At 53.1% G+C, this 19,593-nt stretch overlaps 2 protein-coding genes across 2 annotated transcripts in view; one reads left to right on the top strand and one right to left on the bottom strand.

Moving 5' to 3' along the window:
- Nucleotides 1–502: 502 nt before the first annotated feature.
- DEFB1 (defensin beta 1) lies at nucleotides 503–19,105 on the bottom strand. Its single transcript, XM_082444149.1, has 2 exons — nucleotides 18,883–19,105; nucleotides 503–760 (listed from the first exon to the last, which is right to left on the bottom strand). Exons 1-2 carry the CDS (start codon nucleotides 18,941–18,943, stop codon nucleotides 612–614), a joined length of 210 nt encoding a protein of 69 aa, XP_082300275.1. The 5' UTR covers nucleotides 18,944–19,105; the 3' UTR covers nucleotides 503–611.
- Nucleotides 767–19,593, top strand: part of LOC309651398 (uncharacterized protein) — a 65,574-nt gene continuing 46,747 nt past the window's right edge. Inside the window, exons 1-2 of the mRNA XM_082444145.1 lie at nucleotides 767–10,996; nucleotides 17,642–18,476. The gene's annotated coding sequence lies outside the window, so the exon portion shown is untranslated. The remainder of the gene's footprint in view (nucleotides 10,997–17,641; nucleotides 18,477–19,593) is intronic.

Raw genomic sequence — 19,593 nt, 5'->3', positions numbered from 1 at the left:
AGTGGTCGTAGAGGATGCTTTTCTAAGTGACATGTAAATAGACCACGTGATTGTGCTGGAGTGAAGAATGGTCACCCGGGAACCCTACTATTAGACCTACAGAGTGAAATAGGAATAGCTTTATGGTCCTAGCGAAGGTCCTCAGATGCTGAGGTTAACCAACCCACAACCCACTGCCCCCGGCCCAGGGAGGAGAAAGGGCAGCGGTTCTGGCCTCTGCAGATGGGCAGGCAGCTGAGACCGCTGAATCAGGGGTGAACTTCCTCTGGGACAGAGGGAGGCCTGAAGCTGTGTCATCTCGTCATCAGGTGTCCTTAGTCTCATGTGGACCCCCTGCATCCCTCATGTGTAGATCTGGTGATGAAACAAAGTGGCAGTGAGACAGCTGACAACCTGGTTGGCATCCCCCAGTCCCATCCTGGACAGGCTTTGCGGCCCAGCCTGTCTGCCCTTCTGACCTTCATACTTTCTGAACCTCTTCTAAAAGGAGACACAAGACTCATTTTGGTCTGAAGGACGTATGCCTCAAAAAAACCTTCTTTTATTCAAATAACAGTTACAAATACTTCACTTGACTTCTGGGTCCCCTCTGCCCATGCTCCAGCTCAGAGTCAACGGATGCAGCACTTGGCTTTTCCACTGTAACAGGTGCCTTCAATCCTGTTGAAGAGCGGGCAGGGGGAGAAGTTGCAGGTTCCCCCTTTCTTGACACATTTGTAGTGGTCGGACCTCTGGCCGAGACCCGTAAGCAGGTTAACACCTATGAGAAGGGAAAGAGAGCACTTCAGACTCCGGGCTTGCAGCCACAGGGACTTCAGAACACTCGGTGAAAGCAGAACAGACCACCCTTTGCAAAGCACGTCACAGGGGTTTCCCTTCCAAGAGCTTTGCACTCAGTTGATCTGTGAGGCTGCTCATGAAATAAGGCATCTAAAGAGACCCCTCCATCCGAGGTCTATGCCAGCTGTGGCCAAACAAAAGCCAGGGATGAACAGCAGGGTTCTGAGTGGGCTTTCTCCTGCCCAGGGAGCTTTGGTGTACAGGGAATTCACGTTAGTCCCCAAATAGGTATTCGACCACTTTGTACTGTTGCCATCCTCTGTTTCAGAAATGCAGAAGCATCTTTCTAATTCCAGGAGCATTCCTGAACTTTCCTTTTACTCCTGTGCTGTTTAGTTACATCATTCCCTCCAGCTTGAATCCCTGCCCACCCCCCACCCCCACCTCCCCATCACCATGTCTGCTGCAATCTGTGATCCTTTAATGTCAGGTTAAAATTATAGCTACTCTAGGGCTTCCCTGGTGGCGCAGTGGTTGAGAATCTGCCTGCCAATGCAGGGGACATGGGTTCGAGCCCTGGTCTGGGAAGATCCCACATGCCGCGGAGCAACTGGGCCCGTGAGCCACAACTACTGAGCCTGCGCGTCTGGAGCCTGTGCTCTGCAACAAGAGAGGCCGCGATAGTGAGAGGCCCGCGCACCGCGATGAAGAGTGGCCCCCGCTTGCCGCAACTGGAGAAAGCCCTCGCACAGAAACGAAGACCCAACACAGCCAAAAATAAATAAAGTAATAAATAAATTAAAAAAAAAAAAAAGATTGAGCCCTTAAGAAGTAAGACAGGTATAGGGGAAGAAAAAATTAAAAAAAAAAATTATAGCTACTCTATAAAACTTTCATCATTTTCCCAGTTGGAATTTATTTTGTCTTCCTCGCCGTCACAGAATCTCATAATTTGAAGACCTCTAGACTCGTCTTCCTCTGTATCCAACAGAAAAAGCTGCCCTCTGATACCCCTGGCAAGCGGCTTTGTAGCCATTGTTTTGTGTCTCTCTGTTGGCAGGTGTTACGGCCTGAAACCCCCCAATGTCCCCGCCCCCCCAAATCATAGTTGAAGCCCTAAGCCCCCGAGGACCTCAGAATGTGACTGTATTTGGAGATGGGGCCTTTAAAGAGCTGATTGCGGTTAAATGAGGTATATGGATGATCACTAATCAATAGTGTCCTTATAAGAAGAGGAAATTTGGACACACAAAGGGACACGAGTGATGTGTGAGCACAAAAGGAAAGGCCATGTGAGGACAGAAGGCGGCCCTCTGTCAGCCGAGGAGAGAGGCGTCGGGAGAAACCAAACCAACACCTTGATCTTGAACTTCTACCATCCAGAACTATGAGAAAAAAGCGTCTGTTGTTTAAGCCGCCCACACTAGAGCAGACCTAGGTGACTAATGCAGCAGGCCATTGTCACCCTAGGAGACAGGCATTCTAATCTCTGCCTGCTGGACACTTGGTGTTCATACTGATGGAAATTGTCCTCTCAGTAACTTCCAGCTAGTGGTGTTTTCCTGCTTTATACAGACAAGTCTAATCACTCTTTCAGAAGGCTGTCCCATTTTCAGTCATTCTGCTGCCTTAAAAGTCTTCTTTTTCTCATTTTTCTCAGTGTCTAGTTTCCAGACACTTCACAACCCTGTTCATCCTCCTCTGGATGTGTTCAGTTCATGGATAGACTTCCTTACGTTTGAGGCCCGGAATAAACACAAAATACCTTAGATGTGTCCCATCTACCAAGAGCAAAAGAGGCTTCATCTCATTTTGTTCACTACAGAGCTGTGCTGTGCAATGTGGTGGCCACCAGCTGCGTGTGGTGATTTATATTTTAATTAATCGAAACTACATCACCCACATTGCGAGTGCTTGATGGCCACATGTGGCTAGTGGTTACTGCATTGGACCATGCAGCGGTAGAATATTTCCATCATCACAGAACATCTCGTTGGACTGTGTTGCCATGGAGATGGAAGGGCATTGAGAGACATGCTGGTCCCACTGTCCCAGGGAAGCATCTTAGGCCAAGGCCACTCAGTTGCTCACACAAAACACAGTCTCCTGATCTCCAGCCTGTATTCTTTCTATACATTGTATTGCTGTTCAAGATTGTTCCAGGTTTTAAAAGCCTCACCATGGGGCTTCCCTGGTGGCGCAGTGGTTGAGAATCTGCCTGCTAATGCAGAGGACACGGGTTCGAGCCCTGGTCTGGGAAGATCCCACATGCCGCAGAGCAGCTAGGCCCATGAGCCACAATTGCTGAGCCTGCGCGTCTGGAGCCTGTGCTCCGTAACAAGAGAGGCCACGATAGTGAGAGGCCCACGCACTGCGATGAAGAGTGGCCCCCACTTGCCGCAACTGGAGAAAGCCCTTGCACAGAAACGAAGACCCAACACAGCCATAAATAAATAAATAAATAAATAATTAAAAAAAAAAAATAAAAGCCTCACCACAATATCGACCTCCAGTAAGATCATAGTCAACTAGACTCTCTAAATCTCTAGTTCCAGCTTTTTTTGCTCTTCATTGGAAGATGTCAGAGCTGGAAAGATACTCAGTCCAACCCCTGCTGCAAGATTGAATCCCTCCTTCAGTACGTCCTCCAAGTGATCGTTATTAGGAAGATGGATCAAGCTAATAAATGTGAAAGCCCTTTGAGATCAGAAGGTCTACACATTCTTTTTCTTGTTGTTGGGGTGTGTGTGTGTATTTATACCAACATTTAAATATATGTATATTTAATGTTATATTTACCCTTCCTTTTGTTGGGTAAACAGAGGAGACCCAAATACAACTAACTGTGGCTTTTTAGAGCCCAGATGGACCTCAGAGCTCAACTACTTCAACCTCTCTGTGATTCTCTCCCTAGATGAAGAAGCTGAGGTCTGGCGATGCCCCCCAGGGCATGCCGTTGGCCACAGGCAGAGCCAGGACCAGAGGTAGTACCATGACCCCCACCAGTTCTCACTCCACCTCTCTGCTAGTGAATTATGGTGTCACCACACTCAGCGGGAACTTATTTCTGGCATTATCTTTGAGGATCTAGTACATTATAGGACCCAGAAGAAATAGCAACATATTTAATGTCAGGGTACTTTGGTTACATTCCTTGTTCTAGAATGAATTTGTGTGATTTTTAGCAAAGCACTCAAACTTTCTGAGCCCCAGCTTCTCAAATTGAAAATTGAGGAGACTAGATTATGTGAGATCTCATCCATTTCTAAGATTCTGAAGCTGGTCATCTTTCCTTTGGTGGGGAACTAACACGTTTATGGTTGCATTTAATCCTCCAAGGAATGTATCACTTTTTCCTAACTTACAGACAGGGAAACTGAGGCCCAGGGAGATTAAATGTTCTCATAATCTAATCAGCCAATGATTATATTATCTTAATAGATGCAGAAAGATATTGGAAAAAAAATCAACATTGATTCATGATAAAAAAAAAAAGCTCCTAGCAAATAAGAAACTGGAGGAAACTTCCCTAATCTGATAAAGAGTACCTACAGAAGCCTACAACATACAGTACACTTCATGGTCAAGTATTGAAAACATTCCATGAGATTGGCAATCAGACCAGCATAACTGCTGTTGTCATTACCATTCCACATTGTACTTGAAGTACTGGTCAGGGGGATAAGATAAAAAATAAAAGGTACAAGGGTTGGAAAGGAAGAAATAAAATTGTCTCTATTTGCAGACATTATGATTATATGTAGGCAATCCAAAAGGAATGAACAAGCAAATTTAGCAAATTTGCTGAGATCAACATACAAAAAAGAAAAAAGAAAAAAATGAATTTTACTTCTGTATATTAGCAACCAACAGAAAAAAGGAAATAAAATAAAAACATCACATAGAAGAGCATAAAATATGCCTAGTTATAAATCTAAGAAATTATGTGCAATACCTCTATCTATAAAGAATACAGTATTTTTTTGAATTTAGAGAGGCCCTAAATAAGTAGAAATACTATGTTTAAGCATTGGAGGATTAATTATTTTTAAAATGTTAATTTTCCCCAAATAAGCTGCAGATTTAACCCAATACCATAAAATCCCAAGAGATTCTTTCAGTGAAACTTGATGAGCTGATTCCAAAATATATATGGAAATTCCAAAGACCAAGAATAGCCAAGACACTCAGAGAAAAGAAGGCGGGAGAATTTGCTTTACTGGATTTTGAGACTAATTACAGAGCCACTGTAATTAGACAGTGTGGTGAGGATACAAGGGCAGACAAATAAGTAGGACAGCAGAAGGAGATACATGCATATATGGAGAGTTGAAGTAGAAAAACAGTGGCTCAGCAGAACAGTGGAGAAAAATGATCTTCTCAGTGGTTGGTTCTGAGACAATTGGATATTCATAGTGGAAAAAAAACCCCTTTACCCTTAGCTCGGACCATACATGCACACTAAAAACCACTGCCAGATGGTTATAAGCCTAAATGTAAAAGGAAAAACAGTAAGCCCCCAGAAAACAGCACTGAACACTTTCTTCGTGCCTTTGGGGTAAAAAAAAGATTTCTTAAGGTACAAAAGCACTAACCCTAAAGGAAAAGATATGACACATTTAACCATATTAAAATACTGTGGAAAACCTCTGCTTAAGGAAAGTTTCCATTGAGAGAGTGAAAAATTAAGGCACAAGGTAGGAGAAGATATTTCTAATACTTACAACCAACAAAGAGCTTCTATGCAGAATATATAAAGAACTACTAGAAATCATTAAGAAAAGACAGATAATCTGATAGAAAATATGTGCAGAAGACAAATAGGTACTTCACAAAAGATATCCAAGTGGCCAGTAATTATACACAAAAGTACTCAACTTATTATTTATCAGGGAAATGCAAATTAAATCGCCAATGCTATGCCACTACCCTCACCAGACGGCTAAAATTTTTAAATGATTGACATTATCAAGTGTTGACATGGATATGGAAGAACAGGTACTTTCATTCATTGGTTGTAGGAGTATAACTTGATATATACGCTTTTGGAGAACAGTTTGGCATTCATAAAAATTCAGTAGTATAAGCATATGCTACGACCCAGCAATGCCACCACCTCTTGATACGTAGTCAGTTGAAACGTATGCACAAACCCAGCTCTATTATTCAGCATGAATGTTAACATGGTAAAACTATAAGAAATATGGGAAGTTATGACCATAAAAGTCAAGTGATGATCGCTTTTGGGGGAAGGAGGGATTTGTGACTGAGAAGCCTGGAGGAGAGCCTCTTAGGTGCTGGCCAAGTGCAAGTTCTTGACTGACATTGTGGTTACCGGAGTGCTTGTTTTATAATCATTCATTAAATTATACATTCGAGTTTTATGTACTTCTCTGGATACATGTTATATTTTACAATTAAAAATTAAAAAAATAAGAGTTGCTTTTGAAAAGGTCTTCTGTGTATTCCTAGCACTGTGGGCCTCCTGTGCTATGTGCAGCTTCCTACACCCTCTCCCATCACTGCCTTGGTCCGTTTCCGTCCACTCCCCGGGCATGCGAGCCCCTTGGATAACTCACAGCCCCGCTCTTCTCCTCCCCTTTCCCAAGAATGATAGTACTTCTCTAGACTTGCGCTTATTCTTATCTTGGTCCTTATTCAGCTGGCCTGAGAGATACAGTCCAGCACATCATGTGGCGGCCTCTGGAGCGCCATGAACCAGAGGAACGTGGTAAAGAGGGAACTCGCTTATAGGTGAGAATGAAGGATGAGAAGGGGTGAGGGGAGCGGGCCTGTTAGGAAAGCAGGCTTGTTGTACCAGCTTCCATGCTTGCAGCGAAAAGAGAGACTCTCAAATACTACACAGTTATTAGGCCAATTATAGCTGGACTCTTAATAATCCCACCCAAGTGCAACTACACCAACTGTTTTTTAAGTCAACTGTAATAATAGGTGTTGGCTGAATGAAGGGCTATTGTGATTAAGTAGCAGGAAATTAACTAGAAAATAAGTACCAATGGGTCAGTCCCAGAAGAAAATGAGAGGAGGAAAGTTCATGGCAGTGAACACAGGAGAGGCTTGGCTGTTACGGAGTCATCAGGAAATAAATCTGCCTGAGGGGCACGGACAGCTGTCCGTGCTGCCGAGATGGGACGTAGCCTGTGCGGGTCCGATGGTGGAGGTTCAAGGAAAAGGGCAGGTGAAAAAGGCTATAGAGAAGAAGATACACTGGAAACATAGGGGGATCTTTGCACTTTACATAAATGAGCCACAAAAATAAAATTTCTTAAAGAAATCTTTAAGAAATTAACGAATCTCTCTTTCAGAGAGACAGGAGGCGGGGGCTCTGAGAAGGGGAGTGTGGTCCTCAGGCCACGGGCAGTGGACCCTGTCCCCCGGCCCTCTCCTCTGAAGTTGGATTGACAGTATACAGTTGGAGGTGCAAGTGAAGTTTTGGAACAACGTCAGAAGGGAAAATGGGGGAGCTTTTGACTAAAATATAAATTTCTTGTACTAAAAGACCACCAAGGCTAAAGCGGAGTGACGTGCCGAAACGACAAGGGTTTTGGAGAAGAAGAGGCCTGAGCTCCACCCCTGCTGGGACCCCTACCCCCCGCCCTGGAGGACCGCACTGCACAAGCAGCAGAAAAGCACAGGCGTGGAGAAAGTCAGGAGCCAGAGCAGGATTGACGGGACCCACGGATCTGAGATGTGAGGGGAGCAGACGCAGACACAGATCTGCAGGAGCCAGAGCGCAATCCCGATTTTCCAGGGCTGGCCGTGGAGTCCCTCCCACACCTGTGGGGATGCAGAAAGGGACTTGTCCGTGGGAAGCGACGTGAGACTGGTCGTCTCGGAACGTGGGCCTGGGCAAGTCAGCTGGGCCCTTTCCCGAGTCAGGACAAGGTGGCTGGTTGGCAGTGTGCCAGGGGAAGGGCTGCCCGCGAGTGAGTGGGTTCCCTCCCATTGGGGACGTTAAGATAGAGGCTGCTTTGTCCACTTAGGAGAGGTGCTGGTGGCTCAGGCGGTCAGTGGAGGCCAGAGAGGGTTGGACTTCACCTCTGTGGATCTTTTCAAGCTATCTGGGGAAGAAGTCAAATATATACAAGCCACTCCTGCAAAACAAATAACAGAACTGCAAACCAAATGAAAACTCAGGGGCCCTCTTCCACAGACGGGTCACCCATGAACGTCCCTGTTCCTAGAAACGCTTGCTGGCCACTGCTAATCAGCAGTGCCTCCTGTTAAGTTCATGAAAGCTTTAAGTCACTTCCATCTAGATTATCCTTAGGATGAATCGATTGGCTGGTGACATATCCAGAGGTCTTTGGGAGGTGTGGGAAAAGAATAAAGGAGTTCGAGTCAGAGCTGAATTCGAGTCCTTGGTATTCGCGGGCTGAGTCTTTGAAAAGTCAGCCTCTCTGAGATTCCCTGCAAAAACCACCTCTAACGTGGGGATAAGAGTCGTCCCTGCATGACGGATGCAGATGCTGGGGACACTTAGTGAGATGTTTTCGGAGTTGCTCGTGGCACTATGAAGTGCCATAGCCGGTGCCGTGTGACCGGCGTTTCTGAGGATGACTCCTTCCCCCGCATTGCTAATCGGCTGCCCCTGTCAGGTCTGCGTCGTCGTAGGAGTCAGGGGCTTGTGTCTGAGGCACCGGGGAGCGTGTTTTGCCGGACGGGACCCGAGGCCATAGCAGGCACATTCCTGGTGCTGCTGCCAGAGTTCTGAGAGGTGGAAGGTATTCGGGCCAGCAGGTCAGGGTGAGGCTTAGAGTGGACGCTCAGGTGTGAGCGAGGCCAGGTGGAGAGCCAGGGTCACAGGACGTTGGGCTGGGACTTGTTTTGCCTCATCCGTCACTTGAAAGGTGAGGAAACAGAGGCCCAGGCTCCCGGGAATGCACGTGGTATCGGTGTCCGGAGGGAAGGGAAAGAAGGGGACTGAGGATTGGGCCGTGACTCTATCAGCGGCATTAATTTTGGTTAACTTGCTGAGCACCACGGCAAAAGCGCCGCTGCGGGCCCTGTTTACAGGAAGAACGTCCTCGCTCTCCCCTTGTATCTGCTTTCCTCTCCTCTGATCGACCTCCACGTGGCAGCAAACCAGTCTCTTTTTTTTTTTTAATTTATTTATTTGTTTATTTTTTGCTGTGTTGGGTCTTCGTTGCTGCGCGCGGGCTTTCTCTAGTTGCGGCGAGCGGGGGCTACTCTTCGTTGCTGTACACGGGCTTCTCACTGCGGTGGCTTCTCTTGTTGTGGAGCACGGGCTCTGGGCGCACGGGCTCAGTAGCTGTGGCATGCAGGCTCAGTAGTTGTGGCTCATGGGTGGGCTCTAGAGCGCAGGCTCAGTAGTTGTGGCGCACGGGCTTAGTTGCTCCGCGGCATGTGGGATCTTCCCAGACCAGGGCTCGAACCTGTGTCCCCTGCGCTGGCAGGCGGATTGTTAACCACTGCGCCACCAGGGAAGCCCAGCAAACCGGTCTCTTAAAGAAGCTGCTTCTGATTCTGTCACTCGCGGGTTTACAACCCCCTGGGGCTCACTCGCACCCACATGCGTTTCCTGCTGCCTCAGGCCTCGTTGGATCTACCCCCGCATCACCGTCCCGGCTCCTCTCTGTGGCCTGGCACGCCCTGTGCCTCGAGCGGCCTGCAGTGTTGCAGCTGAGGTCCTGTGAGTCCCTGCTCTGCTACCAGCCATGTGACTCCATTACTGTTATTTACCCAGGAAACGGGGGTAATGATTCTTCCTCCCCCACGGGGGCACTGGGAGGCCTAAGCTAAAAGCGAGAGCCATGGTTTTTTATTTCTCTTCATCTCTAGGCTTTCACACCAGCTATCCTTTCCGTCTGGTTTGTCCTTGACTTCTCTCCTTTCACTGGTTTAGTTAATTCAGGGCTGCAAATCCAGCTGCCCACGGCAGCCAGGCGGGTAACACGAATCTGTGAAGTGGGCTGAGGTGAGGCATTAGGGACTGGTGGGGTCTGCAGTGACATGGGGAGGGAGTCCCGTCTGGAGGCACAGCCGCTGTTTAGTTGCAGCTCACTGTTGCCAGGTAGGAATGTTGCCACATCTTTTGTGTTTTTAAGAGAAGATAACATGTACACACTGCTGTATTTAAACTGGACAACCAACAAGGACCTACTGTGTAGTACAGGGAACTCTGCTCAATATTATGTAACAACCTAAATGGGGAAAGAATTTGAAAAAGAATAGATACATGTATATGTATAACTGAATCACCTTGCTGTACACCTAAAACTAACACAATATTGTTAATCAACTATATTCCAATATAAAATAAAAAGTTTTAAAACTTTTTTAAATTTAAAAAAAAGAGAAGATAAAAATCAGATTTTTATTTTTGGTGGCATATCCTGACTTTTAAATGTTGGGAGGAAATTAAAAGAAATATTTTTTTGAAAATATCAGGAACACCAAAATGACTTCCAATTTTCCGTCACTTAGCTTCCTCAAGAAAGCCTTCCTGGCTCCTCAAGACCAGGTCAGCTCTCACTGTCATGTGTTCTCCTAGCACCCTGCACTTAACAGCATTTCACAACACAGTAGCCATTAGTTAAGTAATTATGTAATCGGTTTTCGCTCTGTTTCTGGAATGTGTAGAGATGAGACCCAGGGCTGTGTTTCCTGGGGCATCCCCTGCTCCTGGGCAACACCTGCCCACAGCAGCTCTTAACCAAACACTCCTTGAATCAGTGAGGGAACAACGTCAACCTGTCTTGATTTCTCAACACCTGAGCTGGGGTCCCATCCAGCTGATGCAGGGACCTGGGTCGCCTTGTCATTGTGACATCATTCTGCATTCACAGAAAGACCATTTGAATAAGATAAAAGTGGGCAACCCATTTTTTTTCTTTTCTGACAGAGATGAAAACTGCTAAAGAGAACGTCAAGTCTTAGGATCTCCTGCAGTGACCACAGAACACTGGTTCCCCCGGGTCACGTGGGCCTCGATTTCTCCACCTGTGAAATGACCCGGTCTAAGGGCTCTTCCAGAAAAGGAGTGAGCTGACCCGCGCGGGGGCTCAGGGCTGCTGAGCAGCCCCCGCTCCCTCCCTGCAGCAACCCCACAACTGTGCGTCCATCGGGGCGGCCCACGGGCAGGGCGGGTACGGCAGGGGCAGCTGCAGCAGCAGTAACAACCACCGCACAGCAGTGAGGACGCAATGACCAGAACCGCAACCAGTGCCTGAGGGTAAGCAGAGAGGAGGTGAGAGCTGCCTGCACTGTGGCCCGGGGGACACAGGCTGGGGACACCTGTGTGTTCCAACGCGGAAGACACTTGGGGCTCCTCCTCCCCATCCGGATAACACACCCAGACAGCACGACATCCCCCAGAAGACACTTGGGGCTCCTCCTCCCCATCCGGATAACAACACCCAGACAGCACGACGTCCCCCAGAAGACACCTGGGGCTCCCCCTCCCCATCCGGATAACAACACCCAAACAGCACGCTGTCCCCCAGAAGACACCTGGGGCTCCCCCTCCCCATCCGGATAACACACCCAGACAGCATGCCATCCCCCAGAAGACACCTGGGGCTCCCCCTCCCCATCTGGATAACAACACCCAGACAGCACGCCGTCCCCCAGAAGACACCTGGGGCTCCCCCTCCCCATCCAGATAACAACACCCAGACAGCACGCCGTCCCCCAGAAGACACCTGGGGCTCCCCCTCCCCATCCGGATAACACACCCAGACAGCACGACATCCCCCAGAAGACACCTGGGGCTCCCCCTCCCCATCCGGATAACAACACCCAGACAGCACGACATCCCCCAGAAGACACCTGGGGCTCCTCCTCCCCATCCGGATAACACACCCAGACAGCACGACGTCCCCCAGAAGACACCTGGGGCTCCCCCTCCCCATCCGGATAACAACACCCAGACAGCACGCCATCCCCCAGAAGACACCTGGGGCTCCCCCTCCCCATCCGGATAACACACCCAGACAGCACGACATCCCCCAGAAGACACCTGGGGCTCCCCCTCCCCATCCGGATAACACACCCAGACAGCACGACATCCCCCAGAAGACACCTGGGGCTCCCCCTCCCCATCCAGATAACAACACCCAGACAGCACGACATCCCCCAGAAGACACCTGGGCTCCCCCTCCCCATCCGGATAACAACACCCAGACAGCACGCCATCCCCCAGAAGACACCTGGGGCTCCCCCTCCCCATCCGGATAACAACACCCAGACAGCAAGACATCCCCCAGAAGACACCTGGGGCTCCCCCTCCCCATCCGGATAACACACCCAGACAGCACGACGTCCCCCAGAAGACACCTGGGGCTCCCCCTCCCCATCCGGATAACACACCCAGACAGCACGACATCCCCCAGAAGACACCTGGGGCTCCCCCTCCCCATCCGGATAACACACCCAGACAGCACGACATCCCCCAGAAGACACCTGGGGCTCCCCCTCCCCATCCGGATAACAACACCCAGACAGCACGCCATCCCCCAGAAGACACCTGGGGCTCCCCCTCCCCATCCGGATAACAACACCCAGACAGCACGACATCCCCCAGAAGACACCTGGGGCTCCTCCTCCCCATCCGGATAACAACACCCAGACAGCACGCCATCCCCCAGAAGACACCTGGGGCTCCCCCTCCCCATCCGGATAACACACCCAGACAGCACGACATCCCCCAGAAGACACCTGGGGCTCCCCCTCCCCATCCGGATAACAACACCCAGACAGCACGCCATCCCCCAGAAGACACCTGGGGCTCCCCCTCCCCATCCGGATAACAACACCCAGACAGCACGACATCCCCCAGAAGACACCTGGGCTCCCCCTCCCCATCCGGATAACAACACCCAGACAGCACGACATCCCCCAGAAGACACCTGGGCTCCTCCTCCCCATCCGGATAACAACACCCAGACAGCAAGACATCCCCCAGAAGACACCTGGGGCTCCCCCTCCCCATCCGGATAACACACCCAGACAGCACGACGTCCCCCAGAAGACACCTGGGCTCCCCCTCCCCATCCGGATAACAACACCCAGACAGCACGACATCCCCCAGAAGACACCTGGGGCTCCTCCTCCCCATCCGGATAACAACACCCAGACAGCACGACATCCCCCAGAAGACACCTGGGGCTCCCCCTCCCCATCCGGATAACAACACCCAGACAGCACGACATCCCCCAGAAGACACCTGGGGCTCCTCCTCCCCATCCGGATAACACACCCAGACAGCACGACGTCCCCCAGAAGACACCTGGGGCTCCCCCTCCCCATCCGGATAACAACACCCAGACAGCACGCCATCCCCCAGAAGACACCTGGGGCTCCCCCTCCCCATCCGGATAACACACCCAGACAGCACGACATCCCCCAGAAGACACCTGGGGCTCCCCCTCCCCATCCAGATAACAACACCCAGACAGCACGCCATCCCCCAGAAGACACCTGGGGCTCCCCCTCCCCATCCGGATAACACACCCAGACAGCACGACATCCCCCAGAAGACACCTGGGGCTCCCCCTCCCCATCCAGATAACAACACCCAGACAGCACGCCATCCCCCAGAAGACACCTGGGGCTCCCCCTCCCCATCCGGATAACACACCCAGACAGCACGACATCCCCCAGAAGACACCTGGGGCTCCCCCTCCCCATCCAGATAACAACACCCAGACAGCACGCCATCCCCCGGAAGACACCTGGGGCTCCCCCTCCCCATCCAGATAACAACACCCAGACAGCACGACATCCCCCAGAAGACACCTGGGGCTCCCCCTCCCCATCCAGATAACAACACCCAGACAGCACGCCATCCCCCAGAAGACACCTGGGCTCCCCCTCCCCATCCAGATAACAACACCCAGACAGCACGACATCCCCCAGAAGACACCTGGGCTCCCCCTCCCCATCCGGATAACAACACCCAGACAGCACGACATCCCCCAGAAGACACCTGGGCTCCCCCTCCCCATCCGGATAACAACACCCAGACAGCAAGACATCCCCCAGAAGACACCTGGGGCTCCTCCTCCCCATCCGGATAACAACACCCAGACAGCACGACATCCCCCAGAAGACACCTGGGGCTCCCCCTCCCCATCCGGATAACAACACCCAGACAGCAAGACATCCCCCAGAAGACACCTGGGCTCCCCCTCCCCATCCGGATAACAACACCCAGACAGCACGACATCCCCCAGAAGACACCTGGGCTCCCCCTCCCCATCCGGATAACAACACCCAGACAGCACGACATCCCCCAGAAGACACCTGGGGCTCCCCCTCCCCATCCGGATAACACACCCAGACAGCACGACATCCCCCAGAAGACACCTGGGGCTCCCCCTCCCCATCCGGATAACACACCCAGACAGCACGACATCCCCCAGAAGACACCTGGGGCTCCCCCTCCCCATCCGGATAACAACACCCAGACAGCACGCCATCCCCCAGAAGACACCTGGGGCTCCCCCTCCCCATCCGGATAACACACCCAGACAGCACGACATCCCCCAGAAGACACCTGGGGCTCCCCCTCCCCATCCGGATAACAACACCCAGACAGCACGCCATCCCCCAGAAGACACCTGGGGCTCCCCCTCCCCATCCGGATAACAACACCCAGACAGCACGCCATCCCCCAGAAGACACCTGGGGCTCCCCCTCCCCATCCGGATAACAACACCCAGACAGCACGACATCCCCCAGAAGACACCTGGGGCTCCCCCTCCCCATCCGGATAACAACACCCAGACAGCACGACGTCCCCCAGAAGACACCTGGGGCTCCCCCTCACCATCCGGATAACAACACCCAGACAGCACGACATCCCCCAGAAGACACCTGGGGCTCCTCCTCCCCATCCGGATAACACACCCAGACAGCACGACGTCCCCCAGAAGACACCTGGGGCTCCCCCTCCCCATCCGGATAACAACACCCAGACAGCACGCCATCCCCCAGAAGACACCTGGGGCTCCCCCTCCCCATCCGGATAACAACACCCAGACAGCACGACATCCCCCAGAAGACACCTGGGGCTCCCCCTCCCCATCCGGATAACAACACCCAGACAGCAAGACATCCCCCAGAAGACACCTGGGCTCCCCCTCCCCATCCGGATAACAACACCCAGACAGCACGACATCCCCCAGAAGACACCTGGGGCTCCCCCTCCCCATCCGGATAACAACACCCAGACAGCAAGACATCCCCCAGAAGACACCTGGGCTCCCCCTCCCCATCCGGATAACACACCCAGACAGCACGACATCCCCCAGAAGACACCTGGGGCTCCCCCTCCCCATCCGGATAACACACCCAGACAGCACGACATCCCCCAGAAGACACCTGGGGCTCCCCCTCCCCATCCGGATAACAACACCCAGACAGCACGCCATCCCCCAGAAGACACCTGGGGCTCCCCCTCCCCATCCGGATAACACACCCAGACAGCACGACATCCCCCAGAAGACACCTGGGGCTCCCCCTCCCCATCCGGATAACAACACCCAGACAGCACGCCATCCCCCAGAAGACACCTGGGGCTCCCCCTCCCCATCCGGATAACAACACCCAGACAGCACGCCATCCCCCAGAAGACACCTGGGGCTCCCCCTCCCCATCCAGATAACAACACCCAGACAGCACGACATCCCCCAGAAGACACCTGGGGCTCCCCCTCCCCATCCGGATAACAACACCCAGACAGCACGACATCCCCCAGAAGACACCTGGGGCTCCCCCTCCCCATCCGGATAACAACACCCAGACAGCACGACATCCCCCAGAAGACACCTGGGGCTCCCCCTCCCCATCCGGATAACAACACCCAGACAGCACGACATCCCCCAGAAGACACCTGGGGCTCCCCCTCCCCATCCGGATAACAACACCCAGACAGCACGACATCCCCCAGAAGACACCTGGGGCTCCCCCTCCCCATCCGGATAACAACACCCAGACAGCACGACGTCCCCCAGAAGACACCTGGGGCTCCCCCTCCCCATCCGGATAACAACACCCAGACAGCACGACATCCCCCAGAAGACACCTGGGGCTCCCCCTCCCCATCCGGATAACAACACCCAGACAGCACGACGTCCCCCAGAAGACACCTGGGGCTCCCCCTCCCCATCCGGATAACAACACCCAGACAGCACGCCGTCCCCCAGAAGACACCTGGGGCTCCCCCTCCCCATCCGGATAACAACACCCAGACAGCACGACATCCCCCAGAAGACACCTGGGGCTCCCCCTCCCCATCCGGATAACACACCCAGACAGCACGACATCCCGCAGAAGACACCTGGGCTCCCCCTCCCCATCCGGATAACAACACCCAGACAGCACGCCATCCCCCAGAAGACACCTGGGGCTCCCCCTCCCCATCCGGATAACAACACCCAGACAGCACGACATCCCCCAGAAGACACCTGGGGCTCCCCCTCCCCATCCGGATAACACACCCAGACAGCACGACATCCCCCAGAAGACACCTGGGGCTCCTCCTCCCCATCCGGATAACACACCCAGACAGCACGACGTCCCCCAGAAGACACCTGGGGCTCCCCCTCCCCATCCGGATAACAACACCCAGACAGCACGCCGTCCCCCAGAAGACACCTGGGGCTCCCCCTCCCCATCCGGATAACACACCCAGACAGCACGACATCCCCCAGAAGACACCTGGGGCTCCCCCTCCCCATCCGGATAACACACCCAGACAGCACGACATCCCCCAGAAGACACCTGGGGCTCCCCCTCCCCATCCGGATAACACACCCAGACAGCACGACATCCCCCAGAAGACACCTGGGGCTCCCCCTCCCCATCCGGATAACAACACCCAGACAGCACGACATCCCCCAGAAGACACCTGGGGCTCCTCCTCCCCATCCGGATAACACACCCAGACAGCACGACATCCCCCAGAAGACACCTGGGGCTCCTCCTCCCCATCCGGATAACAACACCCAGACAGCACGACATCCCCCAGAAGACACCTGGGGCTCCCCCTCCCCATCCGGATAACACACCCAGACAGCACGACATCCCCCAGAAGACACGTGGGGCTCCCCCTCCCCATCCGGATAACAACACCCAGACAGCAAGACATCCCCCAGAAGACACCTGGGCTCCCCCTCCCCATCCAGATAACAACACCCAGACAGCAAGACATCCCCCAGAAGACACCTGGGCTCCCCCTCCCCATCCAGATAACAACACCCAGACAGCACGACATCCCCCAGAAGACACGTGGGGCTCCCCCTCCCCATCCGGATAACAACACCCAGACAGCACGACATCCCCCAGAAGACACCTGGGCTCCCCCTCCCCATCCGGATAACAACACCCAGACAGCAAGACATCCCACAGAAGACACTTGTGCCGAGTTTGCCCTTGCCTGTGGCCCTCTTTTAAGATGCAAACGTCTTGGGACAGCAGAGGCACCGCAGAGGTGGTGCTTGCCCTGCAAGGACCTCGGCTGCTTGCGGCCTCCCAGCTGCAGCTGGGAGGTGGAGGGTGGGCGCTTCTCTTGCCCTTCTAGAAGGTGAGCCGGTGTCAGTAACTGGTCCTGAGGGTCCCGGTCCCCATCCTGAGAATCCATTCGCTGATGTTCTGTCCAGACAGGGCCTGCCTGTCGTCAGAGGATAGTGTCTTTAGCTAATCCTGCATGCGCTAAGTGCTCCACAGTGTTAGCTGATAGCTCTGTAATGAGCGATTAGTAAGTTTAGCCGCTCCCGCATACCCTAGGAAACACTTTCATTTTCTATACTTTGGATGAGATGCTCATAATCATATTTTGACGTCATAGACTGAAAAGAACTCTTCACGTTAACAGAATGACTTTCAAACATTTTGAGTGTGATCTGAGCTGCAGTAGGAGATTTTGCACAGCTGCTCAGTACAGACACACATGCAATGAGATGAGTGTGATAAAACAGCAGAGACGCTGACAGGGTGGCATGCACTGGTATTGTCTGTTCTTTTGAGAAAACAAGGTTGCAGCTCACTAAATTAATCTCTCCACCTCTCTTATGCGTTCCACCTGGAAACCTTAAAACTCTGCATTGGAATATTTCTGAACCCAGTTGTCCGAGGGGAACACTGAGGCACCCCTGGAGCAAATTAGGCACGTCTGCACACTAAGGTGATGGCCTGGAGAAAAGCACAAGTGGGTCTTCCAGAGAATTCCAGAGCTCTAACACTTTTAGAGCCACCTGCCACAGCGCGCTCAATTTGCAGGTGCGGAAACTAAAACCCAGAATGTGTGACTTGCTCAAGATCACTCAGTGAGTGAGCGACGGGGCTGGGATAAAACGTATCCCCGATTCTGCCAGAAGAGTCTCACCTTCTCTTAACGTCAGGGGCACTGCTGCCTTGACCCAGGGGAGCTGGACCCGACACAGAGCTCCCCTGCTCTGCACTGGGGAATGGCCCACCCTGGAGGATGTGAACGGATTTCTCAAGGAAGGTGGATCTCTGACTGCCTGCGTGCAGGTGAGTCAAGGATTCCAGCTGAGCTGGTCTTGTGGGCGGGGCGGGAGGCATCTGCTTGCAGCAGGGCACCTGGGAGAGCCCACCCCGGAAGCTGGAGAGAGATGGGGTGGCAGCTTGCACCTCTCGGCTGGCTGGGACCCTGACCTCTCAGTGTGAGGAGCCATTGTGCAGACGGAGTAGGTGATCCCCTTCCCCGTAGGATACTTTCAGGATGCCCGAGCCCAAGACAGGGCTGGGAGGTGCTGGGAGCTGCCCGGCGCTGGCCTCACATCCCTGCCAGGGGCAGAGGGAAGGGAGCCCTAAGGGACAGACGGAGAGACGGGAGTCTGGCCCTCCTGCAGCTCGGCTGCCCTCAGGCGCCCGGGAGAATCAGCCCAGGGATGCTCCAGGCAGGCGCGCTTGCTCCCAGCGGCCGGGGCGGCCCAGACCCTGCAGGCTTGGTAGGCTTCTGCCCCCAGCAGGCCGCTCAGCCTCGGGGATGCCTTCCTGCTGCTCCGTCCTGGGGACACAGGCGCCGCTGTCCTTAGACTCAGCCCCGAGTCCCAGCCCCGGGGCGGGCACCGCAGCAGGTCCCCAGCTCACCTGTGGCCAGCTGCGAAAAGAGGAGGCCGAGAGTCAGCAGTAGCAGGTAGAGGACCCTCATGGTGGCGGCAGGTGGCCCGGATCCCCGGGGAGGGCAGAGGCTCCTCGGAGGCGGAGCTGTCAGAGGCTTCCAGCGGCTGCAGTGTCACTGTATTTATAGGGCTAGAGGATTGCACAATCGCGCAGGCCGATCTGAAGGGTGGTGTCGCAATCCCCAGAGTGAAATTCTAAGAAATCACCCTTCGCGGCAAGCCCTGAGTCAGCCGGGAGTCACGTGGACACACTTCTCTCTGGCTGGCTGCAGCTGGACCCAGCTCTCGGCCTGCAGGCGTGGAGGCAGGCCTCCGGTTCTGTCTGGAGTCTCAGCTGGGCGGTCCAGCTGGCGTTCCCAGAGCAGGAGCTCCTGCTAGAACCCCTCTCGCTGGGATGGCTCAGGGAGCCCCGAGAGGCGGCCCCGGGGAGGCACTGAGCCTACTGGCTGCCGGCTGCCGTCCGGAGTCAGGCCCTTCAGCTGACGAGACCCCAGACCTCACCCTCTTCCCTTATAAAAGCCGAGCGCGTCCTTTTAACCTTTAGCGATGGAATTTTCATCAGGCCCAAGGTTGACTAATACTAGCCGTTTGAGCTTCTGTTTTTTTTTAAATTAAGATATCTCTGAAATCCTTTTTAATCTATGGGCCTCTTTTATCACTGAATTTTTTTTTTTATTTT

The sequence above is a fragment of the Balaenoptera physalus genome (genome assembly GCF_965194825.1).
Source record: "Balaenoptera physalus genome assembly, chromosome: 21".
NCBI lineage: Eukaryota > Metazoa > Chordata > Mammalia > Artiodactyla > Balaenopteridae > Balaenoptera > Balaenoptera physalus.
Note: the sequence above shows the minus strand (reverse complement) of the source record. Positions and strands in the feature narration are given on the sequence as shown.

Excerpts from the sequence above, each read along its gene's own strand:
- DEFB1 (XM_082444149.1), bottom strand. The coding sequence starts at position 18,943 with ATGAGGGTCCTCTACCTGCTACTGCTGACTCTCGGCCTCCTCTTTTCG. Across the intron at positions 761-18,882 it reads CTTTTCGCAGCTGGCCACAG|GTGTTAACCTGCTTACGGGT; the intron begins GTGAGCTGGGGA and ends CCCTTCTCATAG.